Source organism: Astatotilapia calliptera, chromosome 18, assembly GCF_964374335.1.
Source record: "Astatotilapia calliptera chromosome 18, fAstCal68.1, whole genome shotgun sequence".
Classification (NCBI taxonomy): Eukaryota; Metazoa; Chordata; class Actinopteri; order Cichliformes; family Cichlidae; genus Astatotilapia; species Astatotilapia calliptera.
In genome coordinates, this window is record NC_137439.1 from 17088338 (window position 1) to 17110804 (window position 22467).

Genomic DNA, 22467 nt, shown 5'->3' on the forward strand with positions numbered 1-22467 from the left:
ACCGAGCGTGACCGAAGAGAAAACAGATGATGGTTCCAATGCCGGAGAGATTGTCGAACGGAAGAGCCAAAGAAGTTCCGTAGTGTGAAGGTATTTTGGCTATTTCAAGTCTGACAAAAAAACCGAGTAGCGTGCACTGTAAATTGTGCCGAAAGCAAGTCTGGAAATACAATAAACTGGTGCATGCGTCACACTGTGCGCCGCGTTATTGTTTCGGTGAAATGAATTTCTACAATACTGTTACTGTTAATTCTACTCTGCAGTGTTTAAATGCTTACATATACACACAGTTACTGTCCCTCCACACATACGACTCTGTTCTGCTTCTATGCCCCAGCTTTGTTTACTTTTTCCCACCGAGGCTTCTAGACTTCTGATTGGCCAACATTTCTGCACGGTTAGGAGTCTAGCGCCACCTGCTGCTTTGGCATGTTCATAGCAGCGTTTTCCTTCATTTCTGCCTTTATGTGTGGACGGGATTATTTTTTAAAACGAAAACGGAAAATCTCAGTTTTCAAAAATACCCGTGTCTGTGTGGACGTAGCCTCAGTCTCTGACTGGAAGCGCTAATTCGTCATTCGGCTTTTGTCAGACTAAAGTAACTGTTAAAACTGTTTGAAAAGCTCAGCTATACAACAAGGAGAGATTGAGAATTTCCTTTTAGTTCTCAGTTTATTTGATATTGACAAAAGTTAGTCAGTTTTGTCTGATCTTCTGTAAAACAAACTAAGATTTATTTTTAGAATTAATATTTTGTTTCTAAGTGGAATTGACAATTTAGTCTGTTTCGTTTGTTCTATTTTGAAACTTAAACGCTTTAGCGGCTGCCTTTTGTGTAGTTTGCAATATTTGCCTTTATCTATCTGAAAAAGTCTCATGTTCCTTAAGTACATCTACCCTGTTGAACTTATTATGGGAAATAAATATTTAAATAAAAACAAGCTGCTGATTATTTCACATTTTACTTGTGAGCAACGGCACATTTAAATCTTACAAATATAGTTATTTGGCTTATATCGTGATAGATATCGTTATTGCCTGAAATGAAAAAAACATATCGTGATATGAAAAAATCTCATATCGCCCAGCTCTAGCTACAAGGTATTAATCATTAAGCTTTAGGGATGTTGTAGGATTTTGTTATTTTTGGAAAGACTATCCTTTTCCCAATTTCCTGTCTCAACGCTGAGGGTGGTAGCTTCACGTTTAGCACAGAGAGTGAAATCAGAGTCTCAGAAAGGACAGCGAATAAGTGAATTTACTAAAATTACAAACTTTTCTTTTAGGATTGGAAATCAGTAGTCTTTCTTTTTTTCCAACAGATTGAAAAACCTGATAAATTAAGGTCACAAAGTAAACATAAAAACACAAGAAAGCAACAGTTTATTAGATTTGCCCACAAAGGTTTACAATGCCTATAGGTGTTTAATACTGCAGTATGACAGGTTTAGTTACCTATTAAGCTTTTAAAAACAGCATTTAATAAATAGTTTATAGCATTTTGTCCCATTGCTTTAAGCAGACACAAGACTTTTTTTAGGGGTTATATTTAATAAGGGGCCATCATTGAGCTTTTGTAGTGACCTACTGCAGGTGTTAGTTGTCGTGGCCCCTGTTGTTAACCTAATTTGCCTTGTAGGACAATAAACTATTGAATTGAACTGAGCTGAAATATATATTTGACCATAGCTTCATATCACCTGTAAAGCTATAGTGACTAGTATTTGATTGTATTAGTGCATTTTTTCTTCTCTGATGAATTAGTTTAAAGTTTATTAATGTGAGTCAAAAAATTAACCCGAAAGTTTCATTTCTCACACTTTACGGATCTGTTTATGTGTCCAATTACACAAGTACACCTTTTCAGTCCTTTATATTGTAGTCTGACCAAAACAATTACATGTGATGTGTATGGGTGAGGAAAGTTACAGAGAAAACTGACACTGATTCATGATGACACACGGCCATCAGCCACGAGATTAAAACCACCTACCACCTGCTACGGTGCAGCGTTCTGCTCGGAAAGTTTGGTGCCTGACATTCATGTGATGTTACTTTGTCTGTTTTAATGTTGTGGCTGATGTGTGTACTTCATTCTTTTGCGTACCCCAGCAAACGTTTTGTAATTTAGCACTCGCAGCAAGGACAAGCAGCTAGACAGACGGGGAAATGAAGAAAAAGAAAGCAAAGCCTCAATCGGCAGTGCTGCAAGACATCAGTTCAGATATTAAAGATATCATAGCATCACTCTTCAGGAAGCCACAGGTTGACTGTGCCAAGAGAAAATTATTTGTTTGCTTTTCTTTTTGCAGGTTTTTGTTTGTTTATTTGGGTTTTTTTAAAGAATTTGCAAGCAAGTGAAAGATTTGGGACAGGCACGTCTCACGCTGTTTCATTTCTTGAATGAATTGTCAAGTGGATTCATGTCTCTTTGTGGGTCAGAAAACCAGATTGAAAAAGTAACAAAGAAGAGCCTCGCTGTGGTTTTTTTAAATGAAAGATGACGCTCTGCGAGTTAACTGGCTGAAAGCGCTTAAACAGTTTTCTGATCATGTCTCAGTGGACGGACAAAAATGATGCAAACGCTCCTCTTGTGCTGCAATAGATGGCTTCTTTTTAATTTATTTATTTTTCTTGACTGGTTATATTCACTTCTGATTGTCAGGATAAGGATGAAATGAATGCCCGACAACGCAAAATGAAGATCTTAAGACGCAACCGCTGCAGGAGGAAAAACATCTTACCTGCTGGTTAACTGGAAAATTCCGGTTAATCTTCTTCACCTGTGAAATTTTGTGAGAATGTCAGTAACTCATTAAAATATCTCCTGCTAACAATCAGACACAGCTGACAAGGTCGACATATTTGCAGGAGCCCACGAGGCCCGCCAATCAGTGACAAAGCTTCCAAGAATAAATAAACATGAATTACAGTTTCCGTGCTAACATACTAACCACGGCACTGAAGGAAAACGGTTTGAGATACTTCATTTAGTCAAAGCATGCAAATTTCAAAATGAGATAGAGTCATTTCCACAAGGACCCGAGGCTGTTCCTAAAAGAAATCCTTTTTTTAAAATCCATTCTCTCTGTGGTAATAAAAGCGGGGGGACTACAGAGTGAGCAGTCAGCCTTTAAATTAAAACATTCTCCTCAGATCACAGGTATCGCTTGCACCTAATCCACACTTTACTATCAAAATAACTCTTCCTTAGGAGCTGAACACCAAATTAAGCTGTCCGGTCCTCATGCCATCCTCCTATAGAAGGAGGAAAATGTCGCAGCAGCTTACTGTGAGATGTAGCTGAAGTTTGGGTCCAGAGAGAAAACACGATTTTTGGTTTTTTTTTCCAGAAGATGAACTGTCAGGATGTGAGCCGGGTTTGAATATATGTGAGCGGTGACGGTGGGTTTGTTCAGATGGCAGGTCTATCCTGTTCTAACACAAATTAGGAAATTCTGAAGGGTCCGGTTTTTCAAGTTTTGCAGGAGCTTGTGCACATTTCACCGTATCTAAAAATACAAACAGGAGAAGTTTGACTGAAGTTTGTGGGCGCCCTGGAGGTGGCGTTTTCACACCTATAGTTTGTTCATTCTGCTTCCAATGAGTTGATGAGCTTGTGAACTTGCAGATTTTCCTCATTGTTTGGTTTCTTTTTGCACAAAGAAAACTCCAAGTGAGCTCCAAGTGAACCAACATGCGTCACGAATAACCAGTCTGCTTACAGTCCGGATGTGTCTGAGGCAGGAGCCATAAAAGTAAACACAGGAAGAAGGAACCATATTCTGGATTAGTGGAAAACATGGATAATTTACTCCTAATGAGTTTTTATTTATCTGTGTGATTTTTCAGGCACCCGAGGCAAAACAAACAAACTGCTCTGGAGTTTGCACTCTGAGAACTGAGAACACCTTCAAACGGACTCAGTACAGTTTTTCTGGTCTTTACCTGAGTATGATTACTGTGCCCACATCTGTACAAATGAACCACACCAAGGGGGAAAACAAAGCAATGTTTAAAGAGGCTAAAAACACCCTACGTCACAACAGGAGCTGGCAGTGGTGAAAGGAGTACTTGGACCCTTTCTTTGAGGGCATTTTCACACCTGCAATTTAAATCAGCTGATCAGTTTGTAAAGTTGCAGGTTTTTCTTGTGGGTTGGTTTCTTTTCACACAGAGAAAACTCTCAAAAGTGAATCAAAATGTGTCACTACACACCACATGAGAACGCTCAAGTCCTGTTATTGGGCAGATCTGTCTCAGGCGGGAGCAGCAAAAGTAAGTACAGGAAGAAGGTGCTGTGTTCTGGACTAGCAGATATCAAATGAGCCCTTGGTTCATTTTACACAGCTATGATACTTTTCCACATCTGGAAAGAATACCTGGCAACAGGATAGCGTACACCTGGTAGTTGGGTTGGATCAGGCTTTGATCACATTCTCACCTGAAATAAACCACTTTGGAGTTTGTTTGTAACCGCACAAAGACAACCCTCCTCCAAAGGGTCTTTTGGTGGTTGCTTGGTCCACAAATGAGTGCAAGTGCTGCACAAATGAACTGCACCAAAGGCTAACGAGCCCAGTAGCAAAAACACCCTATATTCATATAGTTATATAGTATAACTGCACAAATTTAGCCAGTAAGTGTAAAAATAAAAGTTATGATGAATTTACTGGATTACACATTACACAGGATTGCACTTCATAGTAGAAGAAGAATAGTATCCACTGGGTACCAGACTCTCCAACAGGTGATATATGCCAGTATATGATAAATATCAGGGGTTTTTAATAAATCTATATAATAAGCATCACTGTTCAGCAGAAGTGAAAAAAAACACCTTTTTTTCTTCCTTGTTGATATCTTCTAATTTACTTATTTGAAATCGTAAAGTTAACAGCTGCAGTTAAAACCTTTAAATGAATAAATATTGTTTAGTTCAAATGAAAATCATCAGAGAAAATATAAATAACTTTATATTTAAACACAGTACTTGTATAAATATACTTCGGTGCTTCCCACCACTGGGAGCTTGTGCTTTATTCGGTTGTTTCTAGAAACTAAATAACAGAGCAATTCAGTCTTCGGCTGTTATAAAAACAACTAAATTGCCTTCCAATTTAAGAAAATTGGCCTCAAAATTCATGACAGCACACTGTAAACCAAACAACTGCATAATGAAAGGTGAACAGCTCGCTGACAGAGGTGGACAGACACTTAACAGTGGAGCTGCTCAATGCCACTGAGCTACAGCTTTGAAAATTGCCTCGGAATCGAATCAGCACCTCTGAGCCCAAGTCTCGGCAGAAAATACTGGAACGAGCTGGAAAACCTGAAGCACAGCTGTGCTAAAGAAACCACAAGGTCAAGGCACAAAGACATAACCTGGTGTGGGGAGCAGTAAACAAGAAAGAAATGAGTCATGACGAATGAGTCACGATTCAAGCTCATTCTTACTTCTGATTTGATTCACAATTACATTTGGAAGGGAGGCGGCAGGACGAGTTCAGCCTACGATATCTGTTGCTTCGCTGTGCAGCTGACTAGTGGGAGTTGTTAGAAGCAATGGAGTAAAAAAACCTTCCCTTCCTAATGTTTCCACACTCCTTCAAATGATGCCTTAAAGTGCGCTGCTAAATAAATTAAAGAGTGGTTTCATGAACACTGGGATGGCCTCTCCAGTCACCAGACCTGAACATCACGGAGTCTTTATGGGGATTTGTGCAGTGCTGAGTGGATTTCCTCCTCCATCATCGCCCAGAGAACTGGAGGCACTTTTTTTGTGACGAATGCTTCAGTGTTTGAGTACAAACAGATCAGCTGAAATGTAAGCGAGCGAAGGATGACCCCCGGCCCCCATTAGAGCCTTAATTTTAATATATCTCTGTCTCGTTTCCATGATTTTCTCCGGTTCTTAAGTCACTCTATTAACATTTACTTTGAGCTCACGATGCAAAGCCACAAATAAGTTTGGCGGTTTTATGGTGTTTTTAAAATCTTTGTAGGACAATTTGTGGCTGATGTGCAGCACAATCAAGCAATCAATAAATCCTTTATTTGTCTCTGGAGCGTAATCAGTTTTATAGTGGTGGAATAACAACAGGATGAAACCACAAAGCACATTAGCATGTAATATAAATACAATTATTATGCAAATTCTAAAATATGCCAGACCCTGACTGGTTAAAGTGTATCTGGACTCACAATGTAGCTGGAAAACGCAAATTAAATAGTTATGTAATACTCTCTAATACTTACAGTATGTGTGGTTAGCTACACTGTGCAGACATGTTGGTCTGGTGATTTGCTCCAGACTAAAATATCTCAACATCTGCATCTGGATTTAGATTTTGGACAGATTTGTGATTCCCAAACATGCATGGAAGGAGTCGCCATGATGTCACCTAAAGCTTTATGTTCAACAGTTTCAAAGCACTAGCAGGAGGAGCCTTGATTTCTCCCGTAAGACAATTTTTTTGATTTGGATCATTTTTAAATATATTTTCAATGTAGTAATTCAACAGCATAGTGGTTTACACATGTGCCAACCATGGTTTGATGCTGTGAGGAGACACAAATTCCTTTGGGGTTGCGTCAGGAAGGGCATCAAATAGTCCTTTCACCATCACACTGCTTACTCAAAGGGGGCTGTTTATTGTTGGAGGGTCTTAACCTTACAACATAAAGCATCTTGAGACAACTGTTGTTATAAATTTGAAGCCATAATAATTAAAATTGTACTGAATTCAATTGAAAATATGCAGAGCTACCCACTGCAGTGACTCCTTCTGAATAGGGGACTAGAAGAAAGTGTTCTTGGGTTCAGTGAGTAGTGGGCTACTTTTCTTGTAGCCCTACTGCAACCTTCTCCTTTTTGTAATCAGATGAGTCGCCTCCTGCTGGCCATTAGAAAGAATGCAGCTTCCACTAGCTTTACCGTTCAGACCTCGAGGCTATATCTTTCAGTTAGTATAACAGATTTGTAAATCCCAAGAAAACAGAGTGCAATTTTAAGACAGGGAACCTCTGACATTTTTTCAAAGCCCATCTTCATCTTCTGACATTTGTGTTAACAACTGGACAGCTTGCACTCTCAGCCTTTTAGTCATCATCCTCTCATCATGAACTGTAATCACATTGATGATCGCATAGTTTTAAATGTGGAGTTTTAATTTATTTGTGTGCAATATTTCACTGCATTTTCCTCAATCTGCTCACTCCTACAACAGTGAAAGGTTGTAAATGATGCAGTGTAAACAACAACAATGCAGTTTGTGACCATGGTGAGTGGTGAATGGATGTGTATTTGTGTAACACTTTCTAGTCTTGCTGACCACTTAAAGCATTTTTACACTGCGAGCCACATTTAGCCATCCACACATCATACAGTGCTTTTTTCCAAGCACTTAAGCTATCACAGCAGCTCACACACCGGCGGAAATATCCAGGGCAATCTGGGGCTTAGTATCTCGCTCAAGGACACAAGGCCACCACCAGCAGTACCGCTGAAGTCGGTGATGCTTCATGAACAAATCAGTGCAGAAAAAAAAACCCCATCTCACATGGAATATTACACTGCATCTGGACATTCTCTGCATTCACATTCACATGCAATTCACATGCTGATGTGAATTACTCAGTCACATCAGCATGTGACCAAAAGACAAGTGACAAGCTGCAAAATGAACCGTAAGATCACTTTCTGATGAGTGAAGTCAAAATAAACATTTTTTTAAAATGTCATGCAGTAAGACACATTTTTTTTCAGCAAATCCATCTACTGTATGTTACCAGCTCACTCACATCCTTCACTAAGTACTCAGGCCAGAACAGGAATACATTCTCAACTGTTAAAACTGCTGGCAGTGAGTCATCAGTGTTATGTTTAGTATGTCCCTCACTTCGTCCACTCTAATTAATCAGGGCTCCATTATCCCCCCAAGACACTCTCTCTCTCACACACACACACACACACACACACACACACACACGATAATTACAAATCCCTGATTTTTACTGCTGCTCAGTCGGTCCCGTGTTTTTATCTATCTAGTAATTCCCAAAAAATACCAGAAGTTTCTACATGGAAATGAATGAAAATAAACCAAAATACAAAATGTTAAATGTATCAATTTTTCATATATGAGCAATGATGTGCAGCAATGGAGCTTGTTAAGCAGTATTGGTATTTCAGACCCCTGCCGAGCATGACCACTCATCTGAAAACACATAAACAGGTTTTCCACAAAGCTGAAGTAGAGCTTGGAAAATTGTATTCACAATAAGAGAAAGAATACAACGCAGTCATTTCTTTGTTTCTTTCTGCCTTGTGGTTTCATTTTAATGCAATATTTTTGGATGAATTATAGATAATATGAGTGCATACTGGCAGCTGGAAGGAATAAGTGTAGTACAGCGAGGCTGCTGTTATTGTGACTTCGAGCACTCAGGAATAAAATTTAACTTTATTCGTAGTGAGAAGGCCCACTAGTACGTGTCTACGGCCCTTAATGTTGTGACATTCAGAAAGGAACTGTTAGATAATCCACAAACTGCAAGCGTGTTGCATGAACACCCAAACCAATTTCCTGCTGGTTTACATGTGGGACCACGAGAGCTAACAACTGTTATTGCTTCTTACTCACATTGTGCTTGGTGAGGCTGGAAATGTTGCTTGCAATTGCCTGAAGCCAGTCCAAGCATTCTTCTGCTGTGGGAAACTGTATAACTCCACTGCAAACACCATCCACTGCTATGACCTGGAAAGCATTTTTCCTGAAAGAGTAAAAGAAACACAAGCCAAAGATCAGGGGAGGATTTCAAATATTTTACACATTCATATTTAGTTTCTGTTTTTATTTTAAAAGGGGATTAGAGACAGTTCATTGCATCCCAGCATTGGAAACTCTTCCTCTGGGATTCCTGTGATAACAAACTAAGCAAAACTGACTGTGGTGAAAAATGCTGCTGTTTAATAACTTGAAAAACTGAGCGTCCAATTTTCCAAGATTAATTAATTTAGCAACGTAAGCTAAGTGCAAGCTCACTAATTAGTTACTTTGCTTGTTTTGGCGATCCACATGCATAATATGAAAACAGATTTGGGGGAATTTATATTTCTTTCTCTCTTTTAATTTTTTTGAATACTGCACTACTTTTGGAACAGGCTGGTCAGGTGATCAAAAACCTCAAAATATTAAATGTTCACTTCTTTTTTTAATATAATCCAAAAGCTGTGCCTGCAATATGAAAAATAAATGCAAAAACATATTCAGCAATATGCAGTTATTGAGATAAAACCAGAACAGTTACATACAGTGGGGCAAAAAAGTATTTAGTCAGCCACTGATTGTGCAAGTTCCCCCACCTAAAATGATGACAGAGGTCAGTAATTTGCACCAGAGGTACACTTCAACTGTGAGAGACAGAATGTGAAAAAAAAAATCCATGAATTCACATGGTAGGATTTGTAAAGAATTTATTCCTAAATTAGGTCTGAGTGACTCAGGTGAGGTGGAGATGGGGAGGAGGTTGGTTGCACAAATGAGAGCCTGAAAGGAAGAATGACAGAGAAAACAGACTTAAACCATATAGAGTAGAGGCTGATTGGCTCCAAGAAGGTGATGTTGGCATTGAGTTTGATAGTGTGTGAAAGTGGCAGTGATGTAATGAACAGACTGGCAGCCTAGGAAAGCGGCTCGGTTCACTCTGGCACAGCTGGCTGCCGGCAGAGCCGGCGGGCACGCCACTGCAGCCCCCTCTGGCTTCTGCTTCGTGGCTACTGGGTGACCCCTCATCTGGGGCTCTCCTCAGCTCTTCTCAGAAGGGTGGAACGAATGTCCCTCCGGTGGTCCGACTTGGGCTCTCTCACTCTGGGGCCTCTGGATGTCTGGAGGCTGGATCTCCTCCATGCCTGCTTCATGCCCTGGGGGACAGGGTTATGGCTCTCTACATCCTCTAGCAGACCATTACACAGGGAAACCTTTTGAATACAAGCGCACTGATCCACACAGGTGTGCACACGGGTGTTCACTGTTCATAGACATAAACTACACCTTTATTGGCTGCTATTTCTAAGCACATTATGCGCTGTCGGTCCTGCTTGCTACACAACAACATTCAATATTTAGTATTTACTGCTGTTTACACTTAGCTAGATTAACGTGATGGTGTTCTTTTTAGTATGTTGCTCTGGTTTTTTTTTTTTTGCTTGTTTTCTCTTCTTTTTCTCTCAACAGGTGATCCAGGAGATCTTCTTTTCTTCTTTCTCTTTTTAAGTGCCCTTTCTCACTGTCCCTCTTCCCTTCTGTTTTTCTTTTCCTTCCTCTTTCTTTCTCCCTTTCCTATCCCTCAGTCATGTCTGTCCCGTCTGTAACAACTGAAAATAAAATAAAATAAACAATAACAACAAAGGTTGATCAAATGGACCAATACGGCAATGCCGTGATGATCCATTTGGCAAAGTAAATCCATTGGGTATCCTTGTTGGTCTTCAGACAACAATTCTGACGGCTAAAGAACCAAATGGGACAGGCAAAAAAAAAAAAAATTTTTTAAAAAGCAGGCTGCTCAGTGATTACAGATCTTCCTTATTGAAGTTATATATATAGAGCTTTTCTGCTCTAACTGAGCACTTAATACAAGCTTTGGGTGCACACAATCTGGGGTTCAGTATCTTCCACAAGAGTACTTTAAGGTGTATTTAACAGCAGCCAGGGAATTGATCCACCAACCTTCCGACTGGTAGATGATCTGTTCTACCTCCTGAGTCACAGGTGGCACCGGGTGTTTCCTACAGGGACTGTATGATTGTGGGAGTTCATGCTAATACTGCAGGGTTTTACTTTACACTGTAAAGCACCATCGGACAGCTGTTGTGAACTGGAACTACAAATACAGTGTATGTACTACTGTGTATATAAAATCGTTTCTTTTGCTTTGTGGTAAACTTCACTATCATGTCCCTTTTCTGTTCCAGACAGGCGCCAGGCAACGAACTATTGGCTTTTTGGTTCAGTTACTATAATCCTTTTCTCTGCGTATCCAAAGAGTTGCCCAAACTGACACGAGCAGAGGAACATAAATCTGGCTTTACTCACTAACCCAACCAAATCACAAGACACCAGTGAGGCATAAGTTAAAGTGTTAACCCAGCCAAATACTGATCGTGTGTTTAATGGTACACTCTACACAGTCTATTTATAGATGGAGCATTGCAGTGTGCTCTATTTGAAAATCCCCAAGCATTTAAAATGTAAGAGATCTCTGCACTAACATCTTAAGAAGAAAGAAACTGACACTTCAGCACGAAGTCCCAGAGCTCACCTGGAAACGTCAGAGCCGGGGATATACTGTGACAAGCGTGAGTGTAGCAGAGGAATAAGGCGCAGGTCCACCCATCTCTTCTCCCAGCGAAGCCCTGGGGACGTGGGCCAGGACGAGCAGGACAGGGTGTCCTGCAGAAGTGTGAAACCGAAGTTAGAAGAGATAGCCCCTTCCCACCTCCAGCATTTGAAGCTGTTCCCATGTCAAAGAGCCCGAGTCCTGCTGCAACTATACGGTTGTTGCGGATGCACAGACAGCACAAGCTGCAGATTAAAAGTGATTTGCCGTCCTCAAAAGATAAAGATAGAACATCCTAGCTATCAGCAAGCAGTGACAGTTGCATGGAAACAACTTTCTGGCATCTGCTGCTGCGTAGTTACAAAAGGACAGCTACTAAATCAGCCAATCAAAAGAAAGGCTAATGAAAAAGTACCGTGTTGTTAGGATGGTAGTTCAAGTGCAGGCCACTATCACACAGAGGAGAGGAGGTCCCACTACTCTGGTCACTGGGGATGCCTGCAGCATACAGGAAAACAACAATAAACCCACAGCTACACCCCCGTCTATTTCAAGGTTTCTAGCAGCAATGAATCACAGCCATCATCTAAAGCGTGTTACTTTGTTCTGCTGCTCAAGTCGGCTCCAGCTCTCTGCCAATTTGTATTCCGTTGACTGGCTGGATGGCCAGTCAACCTGCCCTATATACGCAAATGAAAGGATTTCATGAAATGCTTTCATGTCTCACAATAAAGCTCTGACATACGAGAGCAATCAATCCTGAGATTTTGTTAATTACTGCAGTTTAGTCTTTAGCATCTTTTCTGAAGCTTGAGATGGGTTTACTCCTCAAAGCAGCATCTTTACTCAGTGCTTAACAAGACAGGAAGTCCAAAATAAATGGAGCAGGAGCTGGGCGTATTTTTCTTTATTTCTCTCAAGTCGACTCAAATTTATTGTTTCCAGGGCGACCAATTCTAGACAGGAAAAAAAAACCCCACCAGCTATAAATACTCTTGGCCAATTATTTTCCACAGCGGTAATAGTGATTATGTACTTAGACCTAATACCGGGGTGAATGAGAGGGTTCTCACATGTACAGTCCTCACAAAGGGGCAGTTTCAAAAAGGCTGGAGTCTTCTTTAAGAAAGAGACCGTGAGAGTCACTTCTTCACCAGCATTTCTTAAAACCTGGACCTGGAAAGCAGAAAAACAAACAAACCTTGGGAATATTTTTTTTTTTTGGTCTTCTTTACAGAAGCTGTAAACTGTGAGGTTTTTCTCGCTGAATGCTTGCTGTGATGAAACATGGTGTGCCAAAGCCTCGCTAAGAATGGAAATCCAAGATAAGGGATTTACAGAGTGCAACTTTTATGCTCCTTACTCACACATATTGCTTACAGATGAATTTAGGCAGGAATGAAAGAGAAAAAAATGGCTTTACATGTCAGAAAGATACAAATCATGAAGTGAGACAAGATAAGCTGTTGAAAGAGTTGTTGCAGCGGTGAGAAACTATGAGATATGAGCTGACAGCTTACCACTTCCTCGTGGCGATAGCTCCTGACATTTATTCCATTTATCTGGAAACAACAATAACACGGTTAGCCTAAATGATACTGCTGGCATCATATCACTGTAGCTTTATCTTCAAAATGATTAATGGGGCCAGCATAATAATTGTTATGACATCTGCGGCAAAAACTGTTGCCATGTGGGAGATTTTCTTTAATTGATTTATTTATTTATTTTGGGTGAAAGAGATGCAACAAATTAAAGACCTTTATTAGCCTATAGGGACGCATAATTACGCCACACAGTTTTATGGACATGTGGCGCATGAATTATTAAAGAACGAGGAAACGTGTTAGCTCGCGGTGTGGGATGAGATGTGTAAACGCGCATTAATGCGGCGTGTTACCTGAAGGATGCCGTCTCCGATGAAAAGCAGCCCAGACAGTTCAGCTGGAAAGAGAACAGTCGCTTTAACGCAAACAAACAAGAGGAGGGGGAAAATGACGGGAAGTGGGGAGAAAAAACCCTGACGTTATACCTTTCTGCTCCTTTGATATTTTTGATATCACAACAGGGATTTTGTGCTCTGCTCCACCCTACAGAGAGAAATCAAAAAGAATTGGATTACGAAGGTATCACAAATGGAGAACAAGACTCTTGAGATCAACATCCTTGGCTGACACAGTTGTTGCACATTGACAAGGAAATAATCAATGCCACTTGTTCAGACTTAATTCTAGGAGCTTGGGAGGAGCGGCCCTAATCTGCTGGGATCTAAATTACCTTGATGCTCAGACCGAACCCTCCAATCGTCTGTCTCCTGATCGTTACAGTCCTCTCCTGCAGTTAGAAAGACGAGTTTAGACTGCAGGACATGATTTCAAGCTGTGGAAATGTGGAATTAAAACGATCTAACTCCTGAAGCTTTTCTTTAACTGTTTTAATGATTACAACATTTTTTAATACAAAACAGGAAGGTGGTTTATTGATTTCAGCATAAGTTTGAGCATTTTACAAATATTTGCCTTCTTTTGGTACTTTTTGTTGCATTGGGTGTGTTTTCTTTTCTCAGGTGTAGTTTATGGATTTTCTTTTACAGTGCCTTACTGGCCACTTTAGTAGGTACACCGGTTCAACTCTTCGTTAATGCAAATATCTAATCAGCCAATCACATGGCAGCAACTCAGTGTCTTTAAGGATGCAGAAATAGTCAAGATGAGCTGCTGAAGTGCAAAATGAGCATCAGAATGCAGGGGAAAAGGTGATTTTGAAGTAGTCTTGATGTAGTGTGGTTGTTTGTGCTCAGAAACATGTTTCAGAAACTGCTGATCTACTGGGATTTTCAAACACAGCCATCTCTAGGGTTTACAGAATGGTCAGAAAAAAGTAAAAATATCCAGTGAGTGCTGGGTGAAAATGCCAGGTCTGAGGAGAATGGACAGACTGCTTCCAGCAGATGGAAAGGCAAATATCAGCTAGTTACAATCAAGAACATTGAAAGACGTAGACTACAGCAGCATAAGACAACACCAGGTGATATTCCTGTCAGCTACAAGCAGGAAACCGAGGATACAGTTCATGTTCTTAGCGGGCAGGAGATTGGAAAACGTTGCCTGGTCTAATGAGTCTCAATTTCTGCTGCATTATTCAGATGGCAGGGACAGAATCTGGCAGAAACATCATGAAAGCGTGGATCCATCCTGACCTGTGTAAACATTTCAGACTGCTAGTGGTGGTGTAATAGTGTGGGGGATATTTTCTGTGTTTTTAAACACCACAGTCTACCTGAACACTGCCACACAGAAGACCACATCCATCCCTTTATGACCACAGTGTACCCATCTTCTAGTGGCTGCTTCCAGCAGGATAACGCAGCATGTCACAAAGCTCAAGTCAGACTGACAGACAATAAGTTCACTGCAGTCAAATGGCCCCCACAGTCTCAGTAGAGCACCTCTGGGTTGTGCTGAACAGGAGAGTCACATCGTGGATGTGCAGCCAACAAACCCGCCGCAACTGTGTGACGCTGTCGTGTCAACATGGTCCAAAAGATGATCTCTGAGGCAATGTTTCCAGCACCTTATTCAATCGATGCCATGAGAATTTAAAGAAGTGTAGGTGAAGGTGTACCTACCGTACTAACGTCACCAGTGAGTGTATTTTATGTTTTGCAACAACTTTTGAAGTTAAAAGTTGTCTCGGGTGGGCTCTGATACATTTTTCAATGACAGTCAGGTTTGTATGGCATCGAATATGAACACTCTGTTGCTCAAGGTGCATGCATGCAGCGTATTCAGCAATTTCTTAAATGAAATGTAAAATTCAATCCAAATATTCAACTGAACTTGGTCACCAGCACTTGGACTGATACGTTGCAGTTGTATTTGCATACCGGTGCCTTTGCCCTTTTCGCTGATTATTAATGATGTTTCACAGGACACAAACCTCCATTTGTCATTTGAGGATTTTTATCCAGGAAAATGTTATTGAATGAATAATTCCATTTTGGGAAAGGTCACGGTCTCGGGTCTCAGCTGAATATTTTTTTTCGCACAAGAAACCCGCGCAATAATTAATGTGAAGGAAAAGTTGTCAGGGGTGATGACAAGCGAGAGCTAAATGTTAAACTCAGTAGGTGAATTATTATTTAATGACTACACTTGATTTATGAGGAATAGATTCACTCATGTAGGCTTTCCATTAACACAGACACTGAGCTGTGTTCTCAGCACTTTTGTGTTGTAACCTTCATTACCCCGCGCTGCTGTATACGTTACTGATTTCAGCGTCTGTAATTATGACTGGGTTACTTACGCTCGAATAGAAAGGCTCTCCTGACACACAGATGACATCTTGCTCTTGAATGGTCAGAATATCTTTGGCCAAGTGTAGTCGAATATTAAACGGCTCCTCATTACCTTCTTGCATCAAATAAATCCCAGTCTTTGTCTGTGAACAGTCAGAGAGATAAAATCATTCATCATCCCTCCATGACTAAATTAACTGGCCATGAAATGAAATGTCATTGAGAATACTCGCTGCAGAATGAACATGGAAATTAGGAAACAGGGTTTTGGTGTCTATTATTTTCTTCTTTTTTTTAAATTACTCTTCTTGTTAAGGCTAATGTCGGACCAAATAACCACAATAGCAGCTCTGAGTAATAAACAACCAATTTGGATAACAAAATATACAAGAAAACAATTGATATATGGCTTATAAGCCGCATTCTGCGAGTCCAAATAACACTTTTGTACCCTCTGTTCCACGCTGAGACACAGAAACCCAAATTATATCATCACATTGTATTATTATATCAAATGGTGACAAATTAAGAAGCTGTGAAATTCAGTGGCTCAAATCAAATCGACCTCTGCATTTGAATCTCCCTGCTTTCCACGAGCGAGTGTGAGAGCGGCGTGTGTGTTTCCAGTGAACCGTTTAAAACACGCTAATCTGCATGCATTTGCATTCTGCGTATCCTTCCTCATCCCCAGCTAATTGTGATGCCTGTCCTGTCCTTGACTTAAAAAGGTCTACATGAAAGGAGCACCTTCACCTGACAAGACTGCTAATAGAAGAAAGCCACCAGTGTCAGCATCCTTGTCGCCCAGGATACGCCACTCATCGGTTCACAAGACAGGCTGGTTGCATGACTGCTATTCTCAGACAGAGAGACAGCGAGAGTATCTCTCAAAATTGCGGGTCGAACTTGAATCAAAGTCAGTTTGCGGAGCATATTATCTTTCACCCTAAATGAGGAACGTGAAGAGCCAAGCCCTCGCCTGCAGCTGCAGCGTGAGAAATGAAATGAGGGAGCCATTAATTCACGTTATTTGAGGTAATGCGTGTCTGTGTGAAAGTCATTAGCCAAGCGAAATGAGGGTAGTAGTGTTTGTATATTAGCCGGGTCAGACAGCATCTCAGGTGACTGAGCATTATTTGACCCGCTGCAGTGCTTGTATTGTACATAATGAACCTCATCCTTTATCCTATTTTATAATTCACTATAATTCACACCAACCTCCGAAACACCCCACCATTATCAGCTGTAGTCTGCTGGCGTGCATGTGGCAAACTATGAGGGAATCTTCTTTTAATCAAGGACCATTACAGCGAACGCCAAACGAGATTAATTTTTTTTTTAAAGGAAAATAAATTTTTCTGATGTTTCCTATCAAGAGGACCTGCAGTGAACTTTGTTGCATTTTGAAAAAAGACGGTCGAGGAGCAAAAACGGACAACCAGCTTGTCAACATCGCGTGCCTCACATCTCAGCATCTCCCAGCTGTGAGATGCGATGCAAGGCAGAGATGTGAGGAAGCTGCCCAAAGAGAAATCCTCGGTTCCTCGGGTCAGTCTTTAGCAGCATCAGTTACTTGTGATGTGCTGCAAAACTGTCAACCCCAGCTGGTACGAGTGCCCAAAGAGCCTCTTCTCTAACATAAAAAAGAGGTCTTTATTCGTTTCGATGCACACTTTGATCAACATGGCTGCTCTGTAACAGCAGAATCACTGTTAATGATTTAGTTATCATTGAACATTCCTTTTAATCTTCTAAGTCAGTGTTGCTGGGGTGGGTTTTTTTGTTATGATTTCTGAGCTATTTATTTACTTGCAGCACCATCTGCACAATGATGCACCATACAGCAGCGTCAGATTGCAAATTCAAAAAATAGATAAATAAAAAGCTGTGGCTTTGATGATCTGTATATTTTACATTTCCTCATTCATCCATTAAGCGAGTGAAAAAAGCTGCGACTCTGTGACGCCAACACATTTAGCAAGTAATCAGTCTGTATATTCTGAACTGTCAAGATTGATCACCCTCCCATGAGTGTGTATTGTGTTGCATCACAACTGCAACTTTGTTCTGTCATAGGCGCTGCAAGAAAAAACTTGCAGCATGTATACATCATTCCAGCATATAAAAGACTTCAGCACAGGGTACACCTGTGTTTCCTCACTCTTACTCATCCAGAAGCCTCCACTCGCCGTGCATTTTCCAGGTCAGGGAAGGAGAGAGGATGCAAGTAAGCAGAAGTTAGCATGATGAAAAGCACAGAGGGTTTCGGTGTGCCTTTGTGCCGGCATGTTACATGGCTAGCCTCGCTAATTTATGATAGCTGGGTGATAAATGAAGCAGCTATGGTCTCTGCTTGAGAAACGCTATCAGAGAGTAAATCAGCTGCAGATCCATCATCACCACCTTCCCTTGTTGCTCAGGATGTCAGATAAGATGAGCTCATAAAGTGAAAGCTAAAAGACATTAAGTGGTGTGTTTTGTTGTGTAGCTTTACTTGGTTTTTTTTGTGGGGGGAGTTTGCAGTTGACAGATTAAAGGGGGATAAAGGGGGCCCAGTGAGACTGCACATGCACAAACTGCACTGTATGTGCCCCGCTGCTGTTGTAGCCACAGGCCCTCAGATACCTTGCATGCTTTAACACTGTTTCCAAGTGCCTGAAAATGCCTCGCCGCTTTCTATAATCTTGCTCAATTGTTACATTGATTGAATTCTACCAACCTCTTCATTTGAAGTCTTGAAATCCATGTGCTACTATGCAGTGAGGGATACTGCAATAGAGAAAAACAAGACTGAGTTAGTCGGAGGAGACAAATGCTTAAAGACACGACTGGCCTGCTGCAGCAAAACCACAGAGCTGATTTAAACCAGCATTGTTAGCGGGATGCCTATTCTCATTATAGTCTCATACAAAACACAGACAAAGGAGAGAAATGTTTTTTTCATCGAAACGTGCCTCTTCTAAGCGACAAGAACGAAAGAAAATCCTCACTGAGCAATGTCAGGAGACAACCGGAGACCATTAAGGGTTAATGAATAATTGATTACAAAGGTGAGAGCCCAGGTATCCTAATAAATGTTTCAATATCGAATCCAGTGCTCCCAGAAATGAACCGTGTTACTGGTGGAAGCAGAAGACTGTGGAAAGTGCTACTACAAAACTACTACAGATTATGTGTTTAGAAAGTAAAAGTGCGCTCTGCCCAAAATAACATGCACGCATTTTTAAATTATCTGACTGCTTCCATACAGACGCAAGTAGTCTTTGAGTAATGTTGTGAGAAAGCCGCATTTACATAAACCGGTTCCACTCAGTTATAATCAGACATGACTGCCACTTGACTCAACAAAACGAGCGCAGAGCAAAAATGGCTCATACTTGAATTATAGAACCTGTGCTGCAGAGGGAGTCGGAGACTTACCTCAGCAGAAAGGCCCCCAGCTCTTTGTACGTTCAGCCCTAGCCATCGAGCAGTGAGTTGATCCCCGATCTGAGTCGTAGCAGAGGGCCTTCCCGGATCATGGCTGTCAGACTTGGGTGGTGGGGGAGCAATGCTGTCACCTCTCCTGCTACTCTGTAAGTGCTGCAGGATTATTCCCAGAGGAGCCGGTGCTGGAGAGCAAAAAGAGGCTATCGTGAAGTGAGGTTTCTCTCCTCGAGGTCCCTTATCGGTGGTCGTGCTGCAGTAACAGGAGGAGGATGTGGCTATGGTATCATCCTGATCCTAGAACCACTCGAGAGCTGAAACAAACAAAGAAAAGAAAAGAAAATGCAAGTCTTCAAGTAATGCTCTGAAACAAGGCTGACTGTTGATTACATGCTTTTGGCTACGACTCAAAAGATGTAATCTTAATACAGACAAGTGTGTTTTCACTGCAAATGCTGCGTTTATGTGGGATGTTGAATCAGAAGCAAATTCACAGCTTTTTTTTTTTTAAATAACCACCTGGTTAAAAAAAACAAACAAAAAAAAGCAGAGATGCAAACACAAACTCACAACTGTGAATCTCGTTTCTCAGTCTAAGATGAAGGATGCACTCAAACACCCCACTGTCGATTCATGAACGCAAATGCCGAAATGCAATTAACTCATATTCTTCGCCTTTCTTGTGTTTTTCGTATGCTAAGCACACATGACTATCTCAACACGTTTATTAACTTCCAATTGCTCATCCTTGAGAAACCCTCCTCGTTAGTATGTATTTTTGGCTCGTTGCCACCCTTTTGTTGAGTTGCGGCGTTGCTACTTTGATCATTGTTCCGCGCGATTAAAAGAACTCACAGTATATGCATTTGAGGCCACATTTCATGCATAAATCACTGACTTCTGATTATACTGTAAAAGTAGACTTAGTGAAACTTGCAAATGTTTGTTAATCACTGGAGAACAGAGAAGGGAACAAGAGCGCGAGCACCTTTAAGGAATATGGGCTGAATCGAAACAGAAGAAATTTTCAGAAAACTCTCAAATACTAATATTATGTCAGAATCAGCGCAAGAACTCAATATAGCTGTGTGATATCATTATTCTTTTAAAAAATGATCAGTCTCAACAGATCTCCAGCTGCTGATTCAAGCTGTTGGACAGAAGTATTGGGCCTCACCTCTTACTTGAGTCTGGGAAAGAACGGATCATATTAAAAGGCTTAACATAATCGAGTGTGGTAGTGTAGGACGCCACCAGTGCAACAAATGAGTCTGAGAAATCTTCTTCTCTCCTAGATGGTCAGCTATCAACTTTAAGAGGTTTTATTGCCAAGTGGAAGAGTTTAGATAAGCACCTCAGCAGACCACGTAATGTCACAGAGCAGGGTCGCTGGTTTTGGGTCCCAAAAACCTCCTCTGACATTAACAGCAGAACAAAAACTGTGCGCTGGGAGCTTCGTGGGATGGGTTTCAATGGATGAGCAGCTCCTACGGGTGCAGCGTCGATCTTTTAGTCAGTTTCTTTTAAACTTTCTTTCTCATGCTGTGTTGCATTTTGGAAACTTGAATGTTGAACTCTTTAAAATGAATAATGTCTGTTTAGTGTTGATTCTTTTTTACTATAGCTTAGCTACACAGTTTTCTTTCACCTTTCATTGTGATGATGTGAGAATGTTTTTCTGTTACATGAGTGGACACACAAACAGGTAAAGGCAAAGTAATCCTGAAGAAACAATCATTTACTGAGTATCTACTGAGCAAGATGCTTTATTATCTGAGGCGGCGTGAAAACAGTAGCTGATAATTAAAATAAGTAGCGGATCATTATGATCTAATTATTAGCTAATGACTCACCGATATCTCCTCGCTTGGTCTTCCCTTAGAAAGTGTTTCCAACACAGAACAATCAATACACCTAAAATAGATTAAATACCAGCTAACACAGTGTAATAAAGCCCACAGTGACAGTTTCAGTATTTGTTTTCTGTTGAATGTGATTCAAAAAGGTGTTGATTTAACCTCTCCCAGGAGAGAGGAAAAGTCCTCACACAAAGTCTGAACTGGTGACGACTGATTTCCAGCATTAAGCACCTTAATGCTGGAATGAGCTGCAACACAGCTTGAAGCTGTGAAGACGTTCATTTCTCTGGGTAGCTGTAAAACTTTACTGGCCCATATTTCTCATACATTGTGTGTGTGTGTGTGTGTGTGTGTGTGTGTGTGTGTGTGTGTGTGTGTGTGTGTGTGTGTGTGTGTGTGTGTGTGTGTGTGTGTGTGTGTGTGTGTGTGTAGCGGATTATATTACTATAGAGGTTTTGTGTGCAAAAGAGGTCTTCATCTCAGTGGGATGTCCTGCATAAATAATCCTTCACTAACTAACTATAAATGAGGTGGATTTTTATTCACCTCTTCAATATTATTAACCTCAATTTATGGCAAAAAGATCCATTTGTTTGTGTACATGGGCCCAAATTAGCCTGTGTTTATAACACAGTCAGCATAGCTTTGAGTCTTTCAACGGGAAGCATGTTTCCAGCCTGAAACATGTATGTTGTGTGGTCTTCATAGTTACCCTGGCAACCGAGAAAGTGGAGATTTGAAAAAGTGGCAATCATTTTTGGACCTTTCGTTGTTTATTTGAAATTATAATTAAGTACTATTTTTCTTTTGCAAATGTTTTATTTGGAAATTTTTAAAAACAAAAAACAAAACAAAACAAAAATCCTTGTAGTCCTAGCTGGTTCCCATGAGCTGTGAAATGATTTAAGCCACTTCCAAAGAGGACTTTTCCTCTTTTAAAGGTGGGAAATCTTCAATTCAAGTTCATGGACATGAATGAATGAATAAAGCACTGATCTGATGCAAACTCATGCTCAGGTTAACAAAAATAAGGAGGTAAGATTCCCGTCCAGTAACATGAATCACACGTTCAGGCTGTTTCACAAACTGCAGTGAGACTGTGTTGCATGAGAATATACTGCACAACATTTGCTTTAACAATATGTTCTTAATAAACTGGCATCTGACTGTAGTCTGAAACTGTTCTTTACAGTGTAGCGTGAACTGTATTGCATTATAGTACCACTACTAGTTAATAAGAAGGATTTATCTTTACCAACTTTGATTCGATTTTTTTAATTCCATCATTTAATGATTTTTGTGCTTTTCTCTATGTTTTCCAAAAATAAATTGATTATTGGTAAGATTGAATGAATGTTTATTAAGATAAAACCAGCTTAAATATGCAAAACCTGGATCTTGTGACTCCCAATATTAGAAATTTCCTGATGCAGTAAACTGAAAGGATGAGTGGGAGATATGGAAAGCAGTAGTAAAGGTTGTAGTAAATTAGATTTTAGCATCTATGACATGAACTGTCCTGTTTATTTCTGATTATTA

The 22467-nt window shown here is 40.5% G+C and overlaps 1 protein-coding gene across 2 annotated transcripts in view; it reads right to left on the minus strand.

Annotated features, from left to right (window-relative positions):
• Nucleotides 1–22467, minus strand: part of sntg1 (syntrophin, gamma 1) — a 42641-nt gene that overhangs the window by 11923 nt on the left and 8251 nt on the right. The window contains exons 2-13 of one of the 2 annotated variants that reach the window (XM_026150064.2): nt 19064–19383; nt 18363–18412; nt 15652–15786; nt 13621–13677; nt 13376–13433; nt 13244–13287; nt 12864–12905; nt 12393–12519; nt 11759–11841; nt 11326–11456; nt 8646–8775; nt 2745–2783 (exon numbers count right to left, since the gene is read on the minus strand). In XM_026150064.2, the coding sequence (XP_026005849.1) occupies nt 2745–2783; nt 8646–8775; nt 11326–11456; nt 11759–11841; nt 12393–12519; nt 12864–12905; nt 13244–13287; nt 13376–13433; nt 13621–13677; nt 15652–15786; nt 18363–18389 (873 nt within the window). In that variant the 5' untranslated portion in view covers nt 18390–18412; nt 19064–19383. The remainder of the gene's footprint in view (nt 1–2744; nt 2784–8645; nt 8776–11325; nt 11457–11758; nt 11842–12392; nt 12520–12863; nt 12906–13243; nt 13288–13375; nt 13434–13620; nt 13678–15651; nt 15787–18362; nt 18413–19063; nt 19384–22467) is intronic. The other variant, XM_026150065.2, reaches the window with a different exon arrangement.